This window comes from Cyanistes caeruleus, chromosome 2, assembly GCF_971803275.1.
Source record: "Cyanistes caeruleus chromosome 2, bCyaCae1.hap1.1, whole genome shotgun sequence".
Lineage (NCBI taxonomy): Eukaryota > Metazoa > Chordata > Aves > Passeriformes > Paridae > Cyanistes > Cyanistes caeruleus.
In genome coordinates this window covers 29,393,999-29,418,739 of record NC_141702.1, presented here as the reverse complement: position 1 = coordinate 29,418,739, position 24,741 = coordinate 29,393,999, and the positions used below count along the sequence as shown (strand labels likewise).

The window sequence follows — 24,741 nt, the reverse complement described above, 5'->3', positions numbered from 1 at the left end:
TGAGCAGGGAACAAAGACTAAGGGAGACAGACTGTTGCCTGTGACATCCTAAAACAGGACCAAGAGGTACTGAGCATAAATTGAAACACAGGAAACTCCACTGAAATATAAGAATAAATTTATTTCCTTCTTTTATCATGGAGATGGTTGAATACTGGAACAGGTTGCTCAGAAAGGTCATGGGTTCTCCAGCCCTGGAGACATTCAAAACTCAATTGTACATGAGATTTAACAACCTGTTCTACATGACCCTTATTTGGAGCAGGATGATGTCCAAGGGTTGCTTCCAACCCTAGCTATTTTGCAAATCTATGATTTAATCCATTCTAACAAAAGGACTTGAAAATCATTTACACTCCTTTCCCTATCCCTGCTTTCAAGTCACAGTTCTTGTAGGGTATTTCAGTGCTCCCCATTGATGCCTATCTTGACTAGCCGATTTTAAAAACACTTCCTATCACTTAATTCCAAAGTTTTTCATAGACCACAAAAAAACCCCAGTTGACCTACTGCACTTTTGGGACAGGTAACTGGCAACCACTCCCTCCACAATAACTATTGTATGCCTCTGAATCCTGGCTACTATAAACTGAAATGTTCACGAGCCCTTTCGTACCCCAATTTGTACATCTTAAGATGCCTACCTAACATATTTTAGTGCAGTAAGTGTATTACAGATTTAATCTCCTTTAAGATAACTTTCTGGAAAGTGTGCCATCACAATCTCTAAATGCACATGACATTTTAGCCAGTTGCCTAAGTTCATTCTTCGTAAATTATACACAATGTCTTAGGAAAACATGAAAAATGTAGACCCGTAATTCTTTTTCTTCAGTGAACTTAAGAGTTACATGAAACTTCTGCTCCATACATAATTCACACCCTTTCTTAAACACAGAAACTTCGCTTCCTAGTCTCTAAACATTGCCAAGACGTGATAATATATTCCCACTTCATGCAGTGGAGTAGATTGTACCAGTTCATAATTTTTGAAAGTATTTGAAATCTACTTCAGCAGAATCATCATCCACCCTGAATAAGGCAATTCCTATATGCATTCCCCTACATATTTATTTTTATTAAAAGCTGAAGAGATTTTTTTATGATGATACATAGCTAATCTTTATCCTCACTCAACACAGTGACCTTACTGCTTCTCCTCATTATTTCAATGGCATAAGGGTCATTGTATTAGATAAAAAATAAACAATAGTTGAAGAAAGATTGTCTTTTTACAGGTTTTGATTTTACATGAAAGAGGAGGTGCTAATTTTTGTTTTTTAATTGGGTAAGTATGACTGCTTCAAGCTTGATTTCCTGAATATCAGTGCAACTTTAGTAAATTTTTAACTTTGCAGCATGTAGATAGGGTCAAATTCAATTAGGGTCATGAACCAGAAAAAACTACTTCAGTCCTGTGTCTCAAGGAGTAACCCCATCAGTTCTTACTGCATATTCTAGAACAGTATATTCGAGATAGATTTTACTCTTTCTGGAAGCTTGGTTCTAAAAATCACGCATTTCTCCTTTATTTATTGATAAACTGTAATCACCTACTTCAAAGCTGAAGTCCTCTAGGCCAGTAATTTTGGAAGATTCTTACTAACTCCACAAAACCTAACAAGAAGGATTTGCCACTTCTCTTGGCCACTAGATCATGAGCCTCATTATCAACTGTTCCTCCACAAAACCAGTTGCATAGCTCTGGTAAGTATTTAGGACTCAATACAAAGATAGTCAAGATGACTACTCTGTTCAGATGTTATTTTCATAAAACCCTACACTCCAGAGCATTTCTCCATTGCTCATATTTTCCTCATTTATATTTACTGCAACTATTCTGAAAAAGTCCATCAAGTCATTATTTAAGCATACAAGTTCAGATTCCTGGGGAAAGGTGTTTGTATAATTGTATACTGTATTCTTAAAAGAGTGTTCCAAGATGCAATAAACTAAAGGAGCATCAGCAATTTAATGAGAGTCCAGAGCAAACAAAAGGTTGAACAGTGTTCAGGACTAAGATGGCTGTAGACTAAACTGTTCTGCACACTTTACCTCTTAGTTCTAGGATTGCAGTGTACAAAAAAACCCTATGACAAATATAAAAGGATTTGCATATGCTTGAAAGTGATGATCAAGTATAATTTTGAAGTGGATTGATGTTCCCAGTTTCATGCCTGTACTACCTGAAGGACAGTTTTACCATCCAAAATCACCTCTTGCTACTTGACCTATGGTAATTGTCTGTTGTTAACTACAGAAGCAATGCAAGCTCCCACTCTTTTTTAGAAGCTTTCAAGAATAAATGAAGTCAAACAGACAGCATATTGCACAGGAAACTGTTCCTGTTACTGTATCTTAAATGCACCATTTATCAAAATGCCCTAATTGTTTCACTGCTATGTGAAGACTGATTTATTGGATTCTAAGCTATACTTTACATCATTCACATCTTATGTATGCCTAAAAATCCAGAATGAGGTCTGGCAGAAAATTCATTCTAGGACAACAGCATTATGCTGAAGATATTTAAAATATGTTTACTTGCTAACAGCTATTGCTGCTCCTAAGCTGATTACTCAAAGAACAAAACCAGTTCTTTCCAATAAACAATACCACCCTGTATGTGTTATTCACAGGACAAACATACATACATTATTCCAGAGTTTCAAGCCCCTCAAGTCTTTCCATAAATTAGCCACAAGCCTGCACTGAGTCTAAAAAAATAAATAGTTACTGATAACACACTTAAAACTGATGAGTAAATTGTACCACACATTTAGTCCTGAACAGTGATACAGAACAAACATCTCACATTTTTCCAAAAATGATGGATCAGAAAACTTAGAGGTAGTACGCATTTTAGTAGATTTAAAAGATTTTTAAAGTCAAGTTGCTTTCAGCCAGCATTAGATTCTAATGTACATTTGACTTCTACTTAAATGCATTATTCTATTTAAAATGTAATCAGCCAATAAAATAACAGATGCTTTTTTTTGCCCACAGCTTTATCCTTCATCACTTTTCAGTGAACCATGACAAAAATAATTTTTCATATTTGCATATTTTAGTCTGCATGTTTGATGGCACTATTGGCCTCTGCATAAGCTAATTTTGTTATTATACTGTGCAACTCTAAAAATCAAACAATAATACAACAGTCTTTTTAGAAAACAGAAGATCTTCTATGCTTAAGAACAATAAGGTAAAAGATTTGCAACAAAAGACATTTGTAACTCATTGTAACAAATGAATCCTGACGGTCAAAAACTGAACCTTGACATTTATTCCTGGGCTTCAACACACAGAATACATTTAGAGAGATGTACAGGTAGCCAAACTTGAAAAGCTTATGGATCCACCAAAATCACATTAAGAGAAATATTGCACGGCATGTTTTAAAATAAGCTAATCAAAACACCTTTTATGCTACGGGAAGCTTTCACCACAAGCAACTTGCAAAAGTGGATGAAATCTGGGAAAGTCCCTTAAATTTTCACATGCCACCTCAGTGAAATTACCACATAAAGTGACCCTTAGGTATTGCAACCCTCTTTCTGCTCTTCTGTATCACCTGCTTATACCTAGAAGGGATTCATTTTACCAAAAGACAGTATATGTATGCACCTCTAACTTAAATTAGTCCTAATCCAAGCTGAAGGCATTTCCATTTCAGAGGTGATAGCTAAAAGTGTGCTAAAAAGCTCATGTGTCCCACCAGGAATACTAGTTCTGATTAGAAATACGGTACAAAGTGCTCTTTGCAAAAGTAAGTATTGTAAAGAAATTTTCCAGAAGAGCTTGTTATGGTATAGCATACTGATACCGCATGGGAACAGTTCACAAGAACTGTTTTCATTCACTATAATTCATCAAAGTGTTGTACTAGCAAGTGCTTTGATGCTACCAAAACATTTGGTGGGAGCTGAAGGCTACAAGCAGGAAACGCCTCCTTTCTCCACAGTTCCCAGGCAATTTCAGCCACCTTCTAAGCAGGGTAGAGAGGGAAGGTGGCTCAGATGTCATCAGGACTGCAAAACAAAAGCTTTAAAAACTGTCACCAACCCCCTGCACAGAGACATGGAAACATGCACCCCTGTCTCATTCCATACTCCTCAAACTTCCCACAGACCCCCACATGCTGGAAGCATAGGGTAGCCTCCCCTCTTCCCTGTCAACAGTAGCCAGAAGCAGAAATGCAGAGTACCAGACAAGCAGGATGGAGGTGACCACGTGAGCTGGGCCAGGGCCAGAGCCAGGGAGGATAACCCAGCACAAGCATCAGACAACGACTGTAGGTGCTGCACTAGTCCAGCTCATTTACTATTGTGTACTTTCAGGATCTACAATAACTGTGACTACAGATTGTCCATCTCAAACCTGATGCCTTGCGCCCTTGAACAAACACTGGTGACTCTGAAGGTGCACAACTCATCTATTGCTAAAATACTATATGATCAGATTTCGTTCGCAGAAAGATTAGGCCATTTACACTAGTCAATGAAAGAAAGGGCCGAGTAGGAAGAAAGTGCTCAGCAGTACAATGTATCTCTTCAGCTTGTCTGGATCCTATTCTTGCTGCTGTGACAGCTAAGTGACTCATCTTACTCTGCAATATGATAAAGCAAAATCTGATTACTCCTTCAGGCATATTAAGGTAGGAGTGAACTGCTACATTAGACACCAAGGTTCTTTGTTCAGAAAGATTTTGAGTGTCTTTAGAACTCTTATAAGAAGTATAATTTTCAACTCTCCTTCCTACTTTCAATTTTGGAATAAAAGTAAATAAGGGTAACCAGTTTGTAATTCAAACAGTTATATTTTATATATAAAGAGAAGAAATCTTCCCCCATTTCAACAGTACTTAATGAAATACCCTTCTGTGTTTCCCAGGTTTGCTTTTTTTTTTTACCCTTCTGAAATGAAACCATCATTCAAAGATCCATTTTTTAAAATAGGAAATGTAACATAAACTCTCATGCTTTACACCTACACTTTCACTTGTCAACGTTCACTGCTCATTAAGGCAAAGTAGTAAAGCTACGTGTTAGGCCATACTTAAAAAAGCGGGTACAGAGCTGTGCATATTTAAGCATAAATACAACTATATAAAGAAAAATGCATGAACTAGATGATATAGCCCAGAAATAGATGCACCAAAAACCAACCAAACAAAACCTAACAAGACTCTGAACTTCAGTAAAGATTCAAATTCTCAGAACTCCTTTGCCAGAGAAGCACTCACCAACTTAGTGTAGTGAACACACAGCTACAGGATATAACAGCAGGCTCATTGTACTGCCTGTGTTTGCTACTACTGCACCTCACCGCAAGCAACAGTCTGCAATTTAGCAGAAAAGGGCTGAAAACATGCCAGGATTTCTCATCAAGGTTTACAGAGAATGAGGGAAGACCATGCCACCAGAATTAGTAATCCTTTCTTACCCCTGTAACATGAAAAAAGGTAAATAAAAAAGACTCAAATGAAACTGTTAAAGAACTGCCCATGAGGGAAAAACACAATATAAAGGGTCATAAATAAGCTACCTCTTGGATCACAATGCTTTGCTGATGTAAATATAACAGACAGTGTAGCTAAAATTTATGGAACCTAGGAAGAGTCTTCAAAAGACAGAGAAGAAAGCACTTAACTCTGAGTCAAATGGTTTTCAACTGTAAAAGACATTTTAACATGCATAATGTTTGCTATATTTATCTTATATAGCTTTCAAAAAAGAAAAGTGACAATTATTGGTTAAAATGTTTACTTACATTGAAGGCATTAGCTGCATTTTTATCATAATATTTCTTCTTTTCATACTTATCCCTGATGAAAAATTCCACAGCTCTGGAAGTAGCTAGTTTAAGGAAAATATGCATTCATATAAATAGTAACATCAACCTAAAAGCTCATTGGTTATCCAAATTAAAAACCTACACCTGATTCATCTAATTTTGTATTTTTAAAACAGCAGGACAAATCACTCCACACAGAACAACCACTGCTACAGTGCCCAAAGTGAGCTTCTTAGTACTACATAAAATTGATCAGTTTCATCTCTGAAGAAAACAATATGAGACAGACAGAGTATAACTAACTCAGTGTTCCACAGTTAGAACATTTTCACCTGGTATTTAACATTTATATGGCTGTAATATTGAAAATACTTGAATAATGGTACTTTTAAATAGTAAACAGTTATAGTTTACCATCTTAACATGTGAAAAAATACTTTCTCTTCATAACGAAGGTGAAATGTATGTACCTGTTCTCTGATTTGCACATTGTATAATTTATCAAATGCTGATGATTAACACTTCTGAGACCACTAAGTCCTGCTTCAGAGTCCGCTGTTAAAACAAGCATCCCTGTGGAAGGGGGGAAAAAAGCCAAAACAACTAGTGGTAAAAAGATATTGAATCAAAGATGGAAATAGCAGCAAGCATATTGCTGTCAAAAACCAGAACTGACACTCAATAGCCCAAATGCAAAAAGGAAAGCCAGTTGTTTTCCTCAATTATTCTCTCAGCTTCATAAAGCAGCTCATCCAAAGCGGTGTGAATACTTTAATTTTAGTAAAGCTGATTCTCTAGGATCTGAAGAATAAATTTTAACTACTTCACCCAGCAATGTGATTATCCATTCAAAAACTGATATTGCAACTGTGGAAGCTCAGACTCACTGCCTCAAATTTCCAAAGCAATTTTTCCTCAATCGATTGAAAGATACTCTTAGCTTCACACCCAATGTCCTAAGATTAACACTGAATTCAGAGCACTCAATCCCTTCATTCTGTGCATCAAATTATATTGTCAAAAATCATAGTTTCAAACTGTATGCAAGTGCCACCTGAAGACAGTTTCATAAAAGTTACAAAAATCAAAACACTGAATTCTACCTCCTTCCAAATATATATAAATTGTAAAGGGCATCCTGAGCACTTTGAAGGTACAACTATCTTAGTTCTAATAGTTTCTAAAAAATTATTCACTGGAAAAAACATTTTTCAACAGAAACTAAAGCTGCCATAGAAAAAAAAAAAAATCACAATGATTCTAAAAGTTAGCTTCTATGTTACAGCATCCCTGCCAAGTACAAGGGAAAGAAAAAAATGCTTAGAAAGGTCACTCTTGTGATTAAGAAGCAGAAATGAGGAGGGATCTTTAGCAGGAGATTTTGGGCAGATCTTAAACACACATTTCTCCTGTGTCTCCACTTTACTACTTTAAAAATAGAAGTATATTACAGTGGTACAGGAAGTTAAATACTATTACAGATAAACATATACAAAATTGATCATCACATGCGAAATATTTTCAACATTTATTCAAAAGCATATTCAGAATATAAGAATACTTACAAGCAAAACACTGACAACATACTAAACTGATTTTGTAGTAATACAACTGGCAAAGAAAAAAGGCAAAAAAGCATCCATAACACAACAGCTTGTCAAGAGTGCCAAGCAGGTAAGTAGCTGCCAAAGTTATAGGAAAATCAGAAAATGTTGGAATTACCTCTTCTGACAGTACAGTGTTAATAAAAAAAAACACAGGCAATGAAATATATTCAGTTGACTAAGTCCACCAGTTAGAAACTAACAGCTATTAAAAAGGGTATGTAATTAATTCAAAGCATGCAATGTGAAAAAAGTAATTATTTTGAAAGTCTAGAAATTAGACTTTTGGTCTGATCTGACAAGAAAAGCTTAAAGCATTATTACTTCTCCTGCAGTAGCTCCAGTGCATTTAAGTTAGCTGCAAAAACAAAACATACATCTTCGAGATCCATTTTTGAGTAGGTTTTAATCAAAATATTTTCATCATATGGCTAAAATAAAGTTCTGAAATATTACACCTGCAATACTATGGTGCTATCTGGTTCCATTTCTTTCTTATGAGGACGTATGTTTAATTCAAAAGCTACTAGAATATGAAAAAAAGTATCTGTTTTGCTCAAGTACATTTTATAATGAGGAGTCTAACCCTTCAAAAAAAAAATCTTCTGTCATAACATATCAAGTGTAGTATCTAATAAACAGAAGAACCAGAATCACCTTTGTATGTAGCAAATTTAGATCAAGTTACAACTAAGTCTTTATCAGCACCTGTAGCTGGGGAAAGACTCAGCTTACTTAAGAGTAGGTGTTTAGGATCTCATTATAATTAAAGAATTACAGTAAGATCAGGTGAAGCAAATCCTACCTATGGAGTAACTTCACTAAATCAAGAAAAAAACTCAGATCTAAGTTAATGCTATTATATATTATCCTAGTGATTCAGTCAAGGTTATTTAGTGAGAAAAGTTATTTATTTCCAGCAGACGGTTTTTCTTCCAGCCCTTCCCATCCAGGTACACAGTGAAAATCACACACAAACACAACTGGTGGCCCTCAGAGTGCTTGGGTTTATTTATGTATTCCCATGTTAGCCACCTAGAGAAAGATGCTTACTCCATGCTTCATTGGAGTAAGATGCAATGGCTTATTTTACTTTACCATTCAGCTCATTATTTCCTGATCAAATGCCTCTAAACTTCAGATGGCAGTTACTCAAGATAAAGAAAATATTCAGGAGCTCTCCAGTATCAATAACTTCCTACATACAGGCAATTTATAAAGTCACCTCTTCTGAAAGCAAAAATAAATGGTGCTTGCTGAGTCTCATTATGAAGTAGATTTGCTATGACTGAAGCAATTTAAATCTTTTCTGAACTGTTCTCAACTTCCACTGTCATTTCTTATATAACAATATCAATGAAATAAATAACATAAGCTGACAAATGTAGCAGTTCCTTGAAACAGTCATAACATCTCAACAGCATTAAAAGTATTTCTATGTGGAAGCCAAAACAAAAAGGATACTGATCAGTTTGAGGTCTTCGGAAGTTCTCTGGCAGATTAGCTTCATAGAGTAGTCTCGCTTTAGTATTTCCCATTTCCTGCATGCACTAGGGAAAAGTGGTAGAAAACAGTTAGCTCATGTCCATCGATACTTTAAACTCTGAAACGGTCAGAATGCTACTGGAGTGCTTAAATGACAAGTTTTTAACTTGGAGACCTCCCCGTTGCCATGTGTCTTGGGTGATATGACCACGGCACAGGAGGGCTGCCTGCCCAGACGTGATGGACAAAGCTAGCAACATTGATGCTGTTTGCAGTGTAAACTAACCCATCCATGGAACGACAAACTTTGATCTCTCAGGATGGCTCTTCAGACCAGGAAGACAAAGAGTAATAAAATTTGCCTGATGGCAGGAAGAAGCTTCTGGAGCATACCTGGAAGAGTCAATGCTTGAGACACCAAAATAATACAACAGGCATCACACATATGTGAGTGCTACTGTCCTGCCCCTTACTAAAAAGGCTTACAACACTTTTTCTATAAAATTACCAAAAGTAGTTTTCGGAGTCCCTGAGGCAAGGTAGAATACCTCTAAAATTATACAGAAATGAGAGGTAAACCAACTTCTGAAGTGAATTTTATGAACTTAGGCTCACTAAGTAGGCTCAGTAGACATATGATACATGAAAATCCTTTCAAAAGTACTCCTGACATCCTTTCCAAATTGGAAACATGTTTGAAGATACTTTACCTGTATTTGCTCTGGTGTCCATTGATCCAAGTTGACAGACTTGACCCTTGATATATGGACTCCAAGATTTCGATGTATTCCAGCACATCTGATGCAGATAAAAACACCAGTGTTCCAAGAAGCCCATCGTGGTCCTAAAAGGAATGGGGAAATAAAACAATTATTTTCAAAATTCCACATCCTGTGAGGATTTTCTCTGGCATAATTCTATACCAACAACGTGAATGAACAGGCTTGCATAAAGGCTCACCTCTGCTCCTCCTAAATATCTATCACTTTAAACAATTTCCATTGTTAACATTTTTATTCAGATTTCTACTTCTAAATAATGTCACAAAATACTAACTAGTCAGATGTGTCTAGAAAGTTGTATGTTGTGTCCACTTCCCCACCTCCAAAACAACACAACAAACTTTCTAAAGTTGGCTTACTAGCAACAAGATTTTTGCTTGCATCTTGAATAATCTTTATAGCTATGCCTCAGATGAAGCATCAACAGAAATCGATAGAAGTTGCTCTGTTTCCTCCATTTAAAATCTTTTTAAGACATACATCTGTACTTAATTTGAAATCAAATGCAGGGCAATCTTATATTAATACAACAAATACCTCATATAGCGCAGACTCTACAACAGTAGCATGCAAGCTCTTAGGAAGTGATTATACAGAGATTTGCAAAACCAATGGATAAAAATATTCATATAAGAATGGTAGAAAACTGAGTATGTTCAGTATCCTTAATTTCTAAACTATCATTCACAGCCAAATTGATTTTCTAACAGAATCAGGCTATTTATTAACCACCATTGTTTCTCGACTGTGCTGGTATGTTGAGACAGAGTATGCTGGTCTGAATTATCACAGTGACACTCAGGATTTTTCACTTGAAGCTACTATTCATTCTCTAATGAAACACATTTATATAATTTTACTCCAGCCCTGTACATCACCACTGTTAAAAGTACTACTTTGAAGTCCATCTAGTTCTGAGCTCTAAAGAGTTCAAAGATTAAATAATTACTACCAAAAAGCAAGAAAGCATACTGAAGAGTTAGAAAACATTTCAGGCAATTATTTTCTGCTTTTGTATGACACATGTGCACCTAGACAACTCCTGCAAATGAAGTTGTTTGCATTTCAGTATCAATATATTGTATGAACACTTTCCTGGGACCTATAAAAGAGCTTTATGCTTTCCTCTCCTGATCTTTAGCTTCGAATTGTTTGACAGTCTGCTGGTTAGAACCAACAAACACCCACAGAACTGCTCACTCTCTCCCCTCTCCTACAGGACAGGGAGAAAAGAGCAGAAAGCTGAGAAGACTTTCAGACTGAGATAACAGTTTTATTAAGTGAAAGCAAAAGCAGGGAAAAAAAAGAAAATAAAGGATCTCTTCATTACTTCCCATGGCCAGGCAGCTGTCCAACCACTTCCTAGAAAGCTGCACTTCAGCACTCGCAACACTTCTTTTGGACACCACGCTATTAACAAGATTGTCCTTTCTTCCTTTCCTTGAGCATTTGTTGCTTTATCACATGGCATAGAATGATCAGTTAGAGTCAGCAGACATAGCAGCTGTGCTCTCTGCCCACCCACCACTCAGCCTTTAAACCCTGGGGAACAGAAGGAAAAAAGAAAAGCTCTGATAGTGTTCAAGCACTGCTCAAGCAATAGCCAAAACAAGGAAGCAGGAGAAATCCTTTCAGTTAGACTCCATTCTTTAGAATTGGTATTTGAGAATCCCAAGACGCATTCACAGACCCCCATATTTGCTGCAAGAAGCATTACTCTTACTAGTGGAAATACTGGCAATATTTTGGTTAATTATCTTGCTTTTAATTTATCTTTTTCAATATTTCAAAAAGTCAGAGCACTTGATGCCCACTGTTTGGCCTTTAAGACCATAATCATTAAAATGACTGGCAGTTTTCAAGTACTACTATCATAAAATTAGATTTCAAGGGTCAAAAGATCTAGGAATTACTCATCAAAACGAACACATCTTTTCCTACATGGCAATTTTATGTTACAGCTACTGCTAGTCAGATAAGAATGGTCAGACTGTACTGTGTCTTAAATACTTCAACAACTAGCAACCTATTGACTCACCTTTTTATTTCTCTCTATAAAAAACTCACTCTTACACTTGGTAGATTTATATTACAGGAAGACCTCACTTAAAATTTATACCACTCTTAGTTTTAGTGCTCCAGGATAGAGCTTTGCAAGTCATTTGCCTCAACCTATTAATCAAGTTTCAGCTGAAATAGTGCACCAGAAGAAACTTAATAAAAAAAGCCTTCTTAGCCACTCCACTAAGGTAGATCAAGTACCTCAGTTTATGCAAAAGATTAATTCAGTCATGACAGTTTAGAAACAGAAAATATAAAGTCTTGTGTACCAAACAGCTTCTTCAGTTTTTCCCCTGAAGTGTCCCATGTGTCTTTCAAAAACTGGAGCCAGTTTTGATCAGGTTACTACAGAGACAGAAGGTCTATACTTAACAATGTTAACTTAATGTACTTAACCTGTATGCTGTCCAAGTTTTTACCCCTATAGGGTGTTTATACAACCATTTGAACTTTTTACTACAGATGAGTTTGTACAACTGTACATCACATGAGTTTCCCATTCTTCAGGTACTGTCTCAGCTATGAGATCCCAGATAGGCAAATTCTACATTAATGAGACAATACTGGAAGGAGGATTTGACATGACTGAAGTCAAAAACTGAGAGAGATTATTAACCTTGTAGTTAAAATATTACAATTGAAACTTTGTTAACAAAAAGTAAGACAACTTTTGAAGTAGATGGTTTTCCCCTGGAAAAGAGCAGTTTCCCAAAAGCTCCAATTTCATTAATTTGTGCTTCTTTATGAAATAAATTTGGGAAATCAAATATGTTTAAGCAATGAAGGAATAAATTAAACAGTGGCATAACAGGCAAACCTGAGGCCAGACAAAAATATTCATGCGTAACCTCTGAATTTAATTCCGAGTAATGATAATATGCAATATTAAACACTTCAAATGAAAAACGTTTTCACTAATCCAAATCAATCACAGCTACACTTAAGCACTAGGCAAGAAAAGTCAGAAAATATTTTCTGTGTGTGCATCCAACCAACTATGCTTGACTTAACCAAACAGTCAACTAGAGTCTAGGCTGCAAACCTTTTTGTGTGAAAAATGTTTAACAGTAATTCACAGTGATTAAATAAAAAATTTACAGTTTTGTCAATTCTGTATGAAGTCAGGATCCTTATTTCTGTACACAAGAAATATTTTGCACTAATAGAAATATTTACAGGTTTTTATTGGGTCCTTAAAGGTTTGATTTCCTTTACAAAAATTTTCAGGACTAACCTGGTTTAACTGCTGTATGGTACATTTGCTAGCCAATTAAGTAGATAGATATTTGGTTTCAGAAATGAAGATTGTCCATCAAGAATCTTGATGACTGCTCTTTTATACTATTTGACATACTTTTATATATCATTAGTAATGCTATTTTATGTAACAAGAACTGCACTATACACTGCAACTTCAGTCAGCCAATAATAACATGAAACACTTCTCATGTTTGACATAAGTTTTAATAGAATTGTAATTTTGTTCTTCTGAAAGCCATTTGATTTTTTACTAGAAGTGCCAATGTGCACTTCAGCAGCTTGCTGCACCACTCCAATATAAAAATACACTTGAAGTTACTTCAGTCATCTAAGATATAGATAACTGCTTGAAAATATTTTCAATATCATTCATCCTTTGCTAAAGTTAATTTTAGGAAAAAAGCCACAGGACTGAAAATGACCAATATTTATACTAGACTATATACTAGAACGCTGTGAAGTCCCTGGAACACTGCCCAGCTGAATAAAGCAAAAAACTTCAGCAACCCTAAGACAGATTGCTGCTTCTAAGATAAGATTCAAATTTTTTCTTCTTCACTCTAAACTTTCTTTTCCATATTTCTATACACTGTCTACTGGTTAGACTGAAATTCCCATTTCAGTTCTTAGCAGGTGGCTGTGAAGGTGTGTGCTGTCTTCCAGAGAAATCATGGCAAGATTTTGAATGCATTAGGTCATATACAAGTTAAGGAATCCTTAAAATAATGAGATTGGTTTTTTTAAGCCCACAAGGTTTATCATGTGTATTTAGTCTTACTGAGAACTGTAATTTAATTGCCTTCATAAAAATGAGTGATTAATTTTGACTGGAAATTTAAACACAGCACAAGTGAAAGTTTCTTGAAGGAGCTAAAGAGAAAGTACTTGAGCCATCATAGCTTCACAAAAGTTAATTTGGAGTCTTGGCTATTACATATTAAATGGCAAACATCAAGCAACATTTCCCAATACTGGACTTGGCTGGGATGGAGTTAATCACCTGCACTGCAGCTCCTATGGAGATGTGCTCCGGATTTGTGACCAAAAGAGTTCTGCTAACAGTAATGCTTTGGCTACAGCTCAACAGTGCTTGCACAGAGTCAAGGACTGCCTTTCCATTCCCACCCTGCAGGCAGGGAGTGGGCAAGAGGCCAGGAGGGGAGAGGCAGTGACATTCGACCCCAACTGACCAAAAAGACATCCCAAAAACATGTTAGAATTCAATCAGGTGCATAGAAACAGAACTAACTGGGACATATTCATGGTATTTAAGGAGTCCTTTATTAGAGACCATCTGGGCTCTAAGAACAAAATAAATATGTAGCCACCAAGAAACAATGTAGCCTGTTAAAACTTTAAGTTTTTAGAGGTTTTAGATAATTCTTGAATTTAAGAAAAGATCTGGAGAGTTTATTTCCATTTACAGTAGACTTCCATGCCCGTACAGTTATTGTATAGAACCAACATTCTCCCTACTCACAGAAGTATATACAGCTACTAAAAAGTTGTGAACATTTCAAAAACCAACTTCAGCTGTTTAAAACTTAAGCAATAAAGAGCTTTAAAGCAATTTACATAATTTTAGATAAAAGTCTTCAGATAAGTTGATTTCAAGCCAATTTTTAAATTGCTCAAAGTTATCCAATCTCACATGCCATTCTTTCATTCTAAAGTGCACATCAAAGTGTGAATTTTGTGAAAAAGGCATAATTTTTACATATTCTCTGGTGAGGCAAAAGCTTTTCTCTCAACACATTTCAAAATCTTTCCCACTTTTCCCTCACACATTTCTTTTTTCAGGATGCAATTTTTGATGACAAATCTCTCCATATTATTTAAACTGGACTCATACCTCACAAGTGCTTAATGTATGTGCACATACTCCCAAATACCACTTTCTCTGTCCCCATTAAGTCACTCAGTAAGGAGAGTGTTCTGTTCCACTATTTTAGAAAGAAGCCGATTGAAGAAGCCACAATAAAAACTCACACATTGCTGACAAACTCTCCTAATGCACTTCTACACGATACAGCCATCTATTTGTGAGTTCAGCTGACGTGCATATTTGGGCAAGAATAATGATGGGAATTGTAATGCTGAAGCTGGTATAATGCATTTTCAAAGGAAACAAAACAAAGTACATTAGTGTTTGCATGTCCAAGATTTAAGTTTTACTTCAACTGCTCAAGTTTTATTTTGCGTGAGCACAAGCATAGTACTGCACCAAAAACAAAACAAGGTTTACACTACATGGTTCATTTAAAATGCTGAGGAAAAAGTCTTTTTATCAGTGCTACAAAAAATGTGAAAGCCTCAAACTAACTGCATATGAATCCAAGGAGTCAATACAGTGTCAAACATTACTTCAGTGCTCCATTTACTTAGTTTAAAAATCTTTTAACTGTTTTCAACATCTCAGTCAACACTCCATCCTCTACTCAGCTTCCACCTGTTGCAACATCCACCATCAGTAAGAAATTAGCGAGAAATGTTACACGTGATCAGGCAAGACTGGGCCAGAGTAGGAGAACCTGTCATACAAACATGCTAGGAAAAAAACAAGTGAAAAGAAAGAAAGAAAAAAACCAAAAACAACAAACCCCAAAAAATCCCAAAGCAAGCAGTGGAGACCAGAACAAACTAAAGAGCCACGAGAAAATGAAAGTATTTGAATGTGGAATAACTGGGAGACATCCACAAAGAAGCAAGAATAAGATCACTGCAGATTTGACTATGAAGATGAATGGTGATGGTTGCTTCCCTAATTACACCAATTCAGAGTTTCCTTCCCTCCATCAGTCCACCACCTGTTCAGCTTACTGTAACTGCAATTAATACTGAAACACTCCTTTCGTTGAATACAGGTGGAGACCCCTCTCAGGAAACAAATTATACAGAGAACACAGAGGTCTGAATTGAGGTGAAAAAAGCAAGCATAAAGCCTTTCAATTTTACATGTCAAAGGGAAGGACAACTGTTTTACATCTCAGGAAACAATTCTGAATCCTTTATAATATGTAAACCAGCTTGCCAGAAACAAATAAGTTTTGAGACAAAGTTTTAAACGAAAAAAGCTTGTCAAAACTAGCTTTAAATAAGATTTGTATGATAGAGGAACATAAACACAAAGTTAGTTTTCACTTTACATTCTTTCAGTTACCAGTTAGAAATTCTACAAGGAAGGAAGCCAAGTATTACACATGACAGAGTACTAACTTTGCATCTCTGAAAATGTCTGTAGAAAACTTATCTTGGGCGAACACCTTGAAAGACTTTTGACAGGCTACAATTCCTTTTTTTCTCTCAACAGCACCCTGCCTGTCCTTTACCCATAAAGCACAGTGAAGTTACTTTAATTCTTATTTGTTTCCCCAAATCCTGCTGCTGTTTGATAGACTTGATTTGCCAAAGAACTGGCTCCATCTTGTGGAACACAGAATTAACTACAAGAAAAGCTACACACCTGACTTACCCTGAGTGGTTGATAGCCAGTTCCCAAAAGCTATCACTTTTATCACTTTGGCCAAAGAAAGCCTCAGTCGTTGCATCAATCCAAGCATACCCATGCAGCGCTCTCTCTCTTTGCATTACTCCCATTCCCAATTCATACTGCTACTCAAGATTTCAACCAAGTTAGGAAAGAGTATCTTTAAAAAACAACTGTAACTTCTCCAAGCTGAGAGACAAATAAAGATTGTAAACAGGAGACAAGCACCCTTACATAGCAGGTAGAGAGAAAAGAAGGAAAACAAGTAAGCAGCAGTTGTATTTTCTGTAATTCGATTCAATACAAGAAGATCAGAGTCAATACAAAACAGTCTCTTCTCCAGTGGCTACTCAGGGAAGAGCAGAAGAACAAGGCAGAACTTACAGAGATCCCTCCAAGTTTCTCTCCTCAAAACAATACACTAGCAATCAAAACACTGCAGTGCTTCAAACAACTTATTATCATGCATTTTCAGTCTAATTCTGCTGATTCAAAGACCATCTCTTACTAATTTCATTGGCAGTTGCTTAATTTTTCATACAAAAGGTAGATCCACCATCTCCATTTCTGATTCACGGACTCCTGGGCTGAATGGGGTAGGGGAATTTGAAACAAATCTTTGAAGAAAACAGCACCCACCCACCCACCCCCAACATGAAAAGCTTAATTGCAAAGTTAATGTCCACTGAAACAGACTTTGTGAATTAAGAAAATCTTTGGAAAAATAAAAGATGTTGCATAAATATCTTGAAGCAAAGGAAATCATGCAAGAACCACAGTACAGGAATCTTTATTCTATGAAATGTTCTTCAAGGCCCTTGAACCTTAAATCTTTTGAGACTACTGATAAAGGACTATTTACTCATCACTTGATCCACTGAATTAGTTTCTGATTAAACAGAACAAATAGCCTGAAGCATGCTCTCACATCACATCTACTCTCCACATTAAGCATAATTTCCTTTAGAGCAGAAGAGGCTTCCTTGCTTTATCTCCATATCCACAACTGGGAAATCCACACAAACTCAGTCTTTGCATGCTTTTAAGGTGTCAAAGTATGCAGCAAAACACTGTTTTATATAAACTAAGGCAACAGAGAGCACAAATGGTAGTTGTTAGCAGTCTCTTACAGCTGGCTTAGTAAGCCTGTGTTCAGAGTCATTACCAGAATTTGAGAACTTAAAATTTACCACATTTAGAAAAGTGACAGAACTGTTTGTAACAGGCTGTTTTCATATTTTTAAATAAAATCAAACTCAACAGCCTGAAGTTGCACTGAAGGCAGACAACTCAAGTACACTATTCCATAGCCCAGTTTAATATCAGCTAAATTCATATAGTTCAAGGAATACTACAGGAACAGTGGGAAGACTAGCCTTAGAGACATTGCTTAGCTATTTTTAGCCAGTGTCTGGTAGGTGGTAAAGTGTTTCATGGGCAGAATTCCTCCAAGTTTGTCTTTTGGTTTGGATAACCATTTTTCATGAAAGCCATCAAAAAATCCATTAAGTGGAGACCTATTAATAACTCCAAAGAGGCTCTGTAGAAGTATCATGAATGAAACTCTTCCCCTGCACAACCCTGTCCCACCTCTGCAAGTCAGAGAGAGAAATATGTATTAAAATTATTCCTTCAGCTCACTTGTCCACTTGCTTCTTTAGCATCAAAAATTGCTAAAAGCATTTCAAAGAAATTTCAAGGGTTGTCAAGCCTCAACTTGAAAAGTTAGTACAGTGAAATGAATGTACCTTCAATTCTATGTTTAAGCCACAAAATCAAGTGGCTGGCTTCATAACAATTTTAATTCTGGAGTGCATCCAAGTCATTTCAAACAGCCAAAGCTTTATACAGAAAATTAAGTGTGGAATATGAGAGTGCAGTTTGTAAGTCAGAGGACTGGTTGGTTACATTAGCTATCAGAGATACACAGGTAATGTCTGTTTATTCTTGAAATGAACAGGTCTTTTTCTCGTCTAACAGCCATTTGGCACAAGCAATCTTGTAAGCTGACAAAGTGAAATAATTAGTTTTGCCTTATTAACAAAGAGTCAGCTATTAAAAATATTTTTGACTGTGAGATGATAAGCTTCCTTTTCCAAAATAAAGTAATTTTATCAAATATTAGGTGATTATAGGACATAAAAGCTAAGTTGTGAAATAAAATGCAATATTTAGAGTTCACCATGAAGTTATATACACACATACATCATTCATCCCTCCTCATGTAAATTACAAGAAAAAGGAGATCATGACTTTTTTTGGTATTTGTTCACCAAAATATCACCAAGACCTCCTATTTATCTTAGAAATGAGATGACAGCATTTAAAAAGAACACCTACCTCATTAAAACACTTATTTTTAATGAAAATATTAGTTTAACTCAGTGTTTTGCAACAAAACTTCCTGTAAAACCATCTCCCAGAGTTTGCATTCCTGACTTGAAGTACTTCACACCTCAGATTTCAGCCATCCTCATACTACCCAGGTAAGCAGAATCATAAATGACTTCTGAACTGTCAAGAGCTCAGCTCCCGACCCTTGGCTGGCAGCCACTCCTGGATAGCCTGAGCACGTGTCTGTGACTGTACAGGGAGAACACAAGCCGAGTACACAGGACACAGCCACAGCCCTCCTTACCAGCCCTGTAAGGTGCTACAGCACCCTTTGGAAAGTAAAGTCAGTGCCCCAAGTATCAGAGATGACAGGGGTCATTGCAAACCCTGGTACATTGAATAACCTAACAGCTTCAGAAATAAAATTTCAATTTGGCCAAGGGGTAGCTCCAATTTTATCCTGCCTGTTCACTCATGAAGACTGCATGTGCCAGAGTTCAGGCTGCAATTATAAGGTGTGCAAGCTGTCATCTCCTGTTAGCAGCATTTGGTACTTTCTAAAAAAGACAAGGTTATGTAGCATATTACAGTATTAGAAGGAAGCTTCTGGAGCAGGTCTTAAATGCAATTTTTCCCTTGTCAGCAAGGAAATGCTAAAACACTGACTGTTTAAAGTTTACAATTTATATTCCTTTTATATACAGAAATAAAAGGAAAATGGGGAACTGAACTCTTACAAAATGTTATCATAAGCTGATAGCTAAGCATTAAGTAAAACCATGACTGAAAAGTAAAATAAATGAATAAATCTACACTACTCTGTTAGGATGTAACAACCCCTTTGCATATCCAGGCAAAGGATAAAGATTATATAAACACCTGCTTCAAAAAGACCCTTCAGTCATTAAATTAAGTTCTTCCTTTAACTATGACAAAAACCTCAGAGATAAGATTTGTTTGCAAGACAGTCTTATAATGTAGGCTGTTCGCCATAAACAAAAATGAACCTTTATCTACCAGAGACATTATCTAACAATTGAATGAATCAGCTTCCCTTTACCATTTTTCCTCAAATATAACTGAAGAGATCCTTAAGTAAACACGCCACAAGCTGTACAAACTCTGTGCAGTCCTCAGTGACTTCAGAGATGTGCTTTCTCATACTTGACAAGGAAGGTAAATGCACCCCCATAACCCCTCCAACAAGAACCAAAATTTAAAAAAAAGATGCAGAGAAACCAGAGATTCAAGCTTCTTTATCCAAGAGTCATAGAATCAGTCTTTAAGGCTGGAAAAGGTATCTTAGATCTTAAAGTTCCACCATTAACCAAACATGGCCAAGTACCACGTCTATCTGTTCTTTAATACCTCCAGGGATGATGACTCAGCACTGTTCCAATGCCTGACCAACTTTTCAGTGAGGAAATTTTCCCCAATATCTAATCTATACCTTCCCTGGCACAATTTGAGGCTATTTCCTTCTGTCCTGTCATTGGCTGTCTGGGAGAAAGGGCCAACCTCCACCTGGCTGCCACCTTTCTGGGAGCTGTAGAGAGTGATTAGGGCTCCCCTGAGCCTCCTCCTTGCCAGGCTAAACAACCCCGGGCTCTTTCAGCTGCTCCTCACAGGACTTGCATTCCAGACCCTTCACTAGCTCTCCTGCCCTTCTCTAGACTCACTCCAGCACCTCAGTGTCCTTCTTGTAGTGAGGGCCCCAGAACTGGACACAGGATTTGAGGTGCAGCCCCACCAGTGCCATGCCAAGAAGGACAATCACCACCCTGGTCCTGCCACACTGCTGCTGACACAGGCCAGGATGCCACTGGCCTTCTTGGCCACCTGGGCACACACTGGCTCATGTCCAGCTGCTGTCAACCAGAAGACCCAGGTCCTCTTCCATCAGGCAACTTTCCAACTGCTCTGCCCCAGCCTGTAGCGCTGCAGGGCACTGTGACCCAAGAGCAGGACCCAGCTCTTAGCCTTGCTGAACCTGGTAAAACTGACCTCAGCCCATCGATAGAGCCTGTTGAGATCCCTCTGCAGAGCCTTCCCTGCCTCCTTCCAGCAAATCAACAGTCACACCCAGTTTAGTATCATCTGTAAACTGACTGCGGGTGCACTCAATCCACTCTTCCAGATCATTGATGGAGATATTAAACATGACTGGACCAAAGACTGAGCCCTGAGGAACCCCACTAGTGACCAGATGGAAGTGACTCCATTCACCACTCTCTGGGCCTGGCCACCCAGTCAGTTTATACTCAGTGAAAAGTGCTCCTGTTCAAGCTGTGAGCGGGCAAAGTTAAGGGCCAAATTTCAGGTTCTAGAGAGTAGAAATACACTGAAATCATCTATAATGACCAGCCAGATTGTTTCTTTTACCAATCCTCTCTGCTACATTTGTTTGTGTGGGGATGGAGTTAATTTGTTCATAGAAAGCTCTGTGGTGGTGTGTTCTGAATCTGTGACCAAAACAGTATCAATAACACACCAATGTTTTAGCTACTGCTGAGCAGTGCTTGCATAACATTGAAGCCTTTTCTGCTCTTCAGAATGTCCTGACAGTGAAGAGGCCGGGGGTGGGCAAGAGGCCAGAAGGGGACATAGCTGAGACATTTGACCCCATCTGACCAAAGGGACATCACATCATCACTGTGCTCAGCAATAAAAGCTGGAGTAAAAAGGAGAAAGGAGAGATATTTGGAGTAACTACAAAACTGTTACATGTGACGGAACCCTGCTTTCCTGGAGAAGACTGAACACCCACCTGCTGATGCTAAGTAGTGAATTAATTCCGTATTTTGCTTTGCTTGTGGGCGCAGCTTTTGTTTTACCTGTCTTTATCTCAACCCATGAGTTTTCTCACTCACTCTCTCTGCCATCCACATCCACAAAATCCACATTCACTGCAGACATTCTTCTACATTCCTCCTGTACATACTGTCTCACTTCCTCTTCAGGTTATGCAGATCAGATCAAGTAGAGTTTTAGGCTGTACCATTCATCTCTCTTACCTACAGAGAGCCTATTGGCCCACCCTCAAACACTAATACACCACAGTTCTCAGACATAGGAATGGCCTACCTCACAAGTGCAACTCTAGTACTGACCCCTGAGTTTACTGTAATGATATTACCGATCTTCAGAGCAGAACTTTCAGTGGAGCTCAGGGTACCGAATTAACAGAAGACCAGAGGAAAAGAACAGGCTGAAGAGAACAGGCAGAATAATGCCTTTTCTCCACTTGAAGCTCCAGTGTCATAGACACAAGTCCTTCCCACAAATGCCCAGGAGCTGCACACCAAGCTGAGCTACACCCCAGCACAGCACTCAGCCGAAGTCTCAAAAAATGGATCACACCTTGGAGTGCTTCAACACCCCTGCCTGAAGTTGGGTTTGGGCCAATACACTCAACAGAAGGTATCTATGCTCTGTGAGATGTATCTTTTAAAGAGCAGGTGTTAAACAACTTTGTATTTCCTCAGTCAGTGAACAAAAAATACGTTTATACGTATAATCTAGGCATACATGGACTTCCTGAGGTCCCTTAGATTAACTTGATGTTTCAATCAGATCTAATTATATCATGCTGCTTAGGGCTTTGTTCAGTTGTTCTGAACAGCTCTAAGGTATATTTCATCATCTCTTTGAGGAAAAACTCAGTCCAATATTTGAAAATTTTGTCTTTTTAAAATCACAAAGTAACTTATTTATATCCAAATGCATCATGCCACACATTCAAGGCTTAAATGTGCTTTGCATTTTTCTAAAGTCACCTACTTGCTTCGTAAAATTATGTTGGCCTCCTGTGTGATGATACTAAATTAAATGTAATTCAAACTAACATAGTTAAACATTCCAGCATGACAGACAATCATCAATACTCAAACATCATTATATCAGCTAAATGTGACTGAGAAAGGAAAAAACAAATTTACTTTTAAGTAGTGTTCTTCACAGCTGATTTAACTAGATTTGCATTTCAAAAAAATGGAGAGAAAGTTAGGAGTGTTTTTTGTGCAAGTTTTTTTTCCCAAAGTGATCTTCTGTTCTTTGTGTAGAAAATAAACTGTGGCTGTACAGTATTTTTCTTCAAAACATCATTTTCTTCAGATGCCAGAAGAGTAATGGAATACAAAACCAAAGCAGTCATCTGCATTCAGTCTGGAATACTGATTTGTGACTATGAGTTCAAAGTGGGATTAAGGTTTCTTGAGAAGTTATCAATTCTACAAATGTGCTCTCAAAACTCTGTGAGACTCTTAAGCATGAGATCTCGGATCAGCTGCATTTTTTAAACTCTCACTTAAGACCAAACACTTGTCAGAATCCTTTTGTTCCATAAAAATATATATACCGAGTAACCTTTTTTAAGCAGATGAGCAACCCTTTTACCATAGCATCTCAATTTCCACCTGCTTCAAACACTAGATTTGGTCCTTTCTGTCTCTGGATGCACAAATGACAGCTAGATTTCTGTATTTATTGAAAATGCAAAGCTCTGTGATTACTGTTTAATCACTTTCTCATAAAAGACTTCAACTTTAAACAAAGAATCTACTTTGAATTGACACAGACTGATACTTGCACACTGGGGTAAAGAGGAAACAAATTACATGGTATCTGCAATGGGACTCCATATCAGCTTCTAAGTGATAAAACAACTGAAATGGATCTGAAGTAGCAGAGACTAGAAGGGGCCTTAAAGATCAGCTAGTCCAAGCCCTGGTGCTCAGAGCACACACAGCAGGTTGCTTAGGGCTGTTCCCAGTCAGATTTTTGGTGCTTCCACACTGCATGCTCCACAGCCTCTCCAGGTAACCTGATCCTACTCAGCCTTTCCTGGAGTAAAAACAATAATAAAATCTTATCTGTCAGTGAAATTTCCTGTGTTTCCATTTGCATTCACTGCCTTTTGGTCCTGTCACTAGATATCACAGACAAGTCTGCCTCCATCATCTTTACTTTTTGTCACCAAGTATTTATTATATACATGCACAAGAACCCCCAGCAGCCTTCTCTCCTCCAGGTTAAACAACCTCAGTGCTCTCAGTCTCTACTTGATTGTAAGGCACACTGACCTTCCCCTTCATGCCACTTTGCTAGACTTGCTCCTCTCTGTCTCTGTTTCTTTGTGGAGCCCAGAACGAGACAGCACTACAGATGCAGTCTCACCAACGCTGAGTAAAGGATCCCCTGCTCCCGGACACTGACCACTCTCTTCTGCAAATTCAGTCCAAGATGTAGTTTGCCTTCTTTGTGGCACGGGTACATTACTGATTCATGACCAATTTTTGACCCACAGCATCTATTCTGCACTGCCAACACCACCTCCCTAGGGACAGAGCTTTGCATTGCCCTTTGTTGAACTTCATAACATTCCTGTTGGCTCATTTCTTCCACTTAATCACTTGCCTGCTCCTGAGAAGCAGCATATCCATCTGGTTTATCAACCACTCCTCCCAGTTTTGTATCCCATCAAGTTTGCCAAGGGAGGGGTCTATCTTGTCACACAGGTTATTAATGAAGATGTTAAACAGTGCTGGCCTCAATAACAACCCCTGAGCTACACTGAAAGGGACTGGCCTCCCACTCAACTTTAGGATGTTGATCACCACCTTGAGCCTGGCATTTTAGCCTCTAAGCTATTTTCAATCCACCTCACTGTGTCTTCATCCACAAAGCATTTCATCAAGTTAACAAAGAAGAAGCTACAAGACACTTTCCAAAAGCCTTTGTTCTCATCCACCAAGCCGGTCATTTAGCTTGGTTCAGTGTGGAAGGCTGTAATCAGGTTGTGGTCACACATTACAGCCCCTTGATTAATTGATAACTATTGCCCATCATTTTTCTTCATGTGTTTTCAGAAGTATTCAGTCTGTCACTTATCCAGGAACAGAGGTCAAGTCAACTGGCTTGTGGTTCCCTGGAT

The 24,741-nt window shown here is 37.7% G+C and overlaps 1 protein-coding gene across 4 annotated transcripts in view; it reads right to left on the bottom strand.

Annotated features, from left to right (window-relative positions):
* SMAP1 (small ArfGAP 1) overlaps positions 1–24,741 on the bottom strand; it is an 89,070-nt gene that overhangs the window by 54,502 nt on the left and 9,827 nt on the right. For all 4 annotated transcript variants that reach the window (XM_086876215.1, XM_086876216.1, XM_086876217.1 and 1 more), the window contains exons 2-4: positions 9,596–9,729; positions 8,865–8,950; positions 5,773–5,848 (exon numbers count right to left, since the gene is read on the bottom strand). In XM_086876215.1, the coding sequence (XP_086732341.1) occupies positions 5,773–5,848; positions 8,865–8,950; positions 9,596–9,729 (296 nt within the window). The remainder of the gene's footprint in view (positions 1–5,772; positions 5,849–8,864; positions 8,951–9,595; positions 9,730–24,741) is intronic.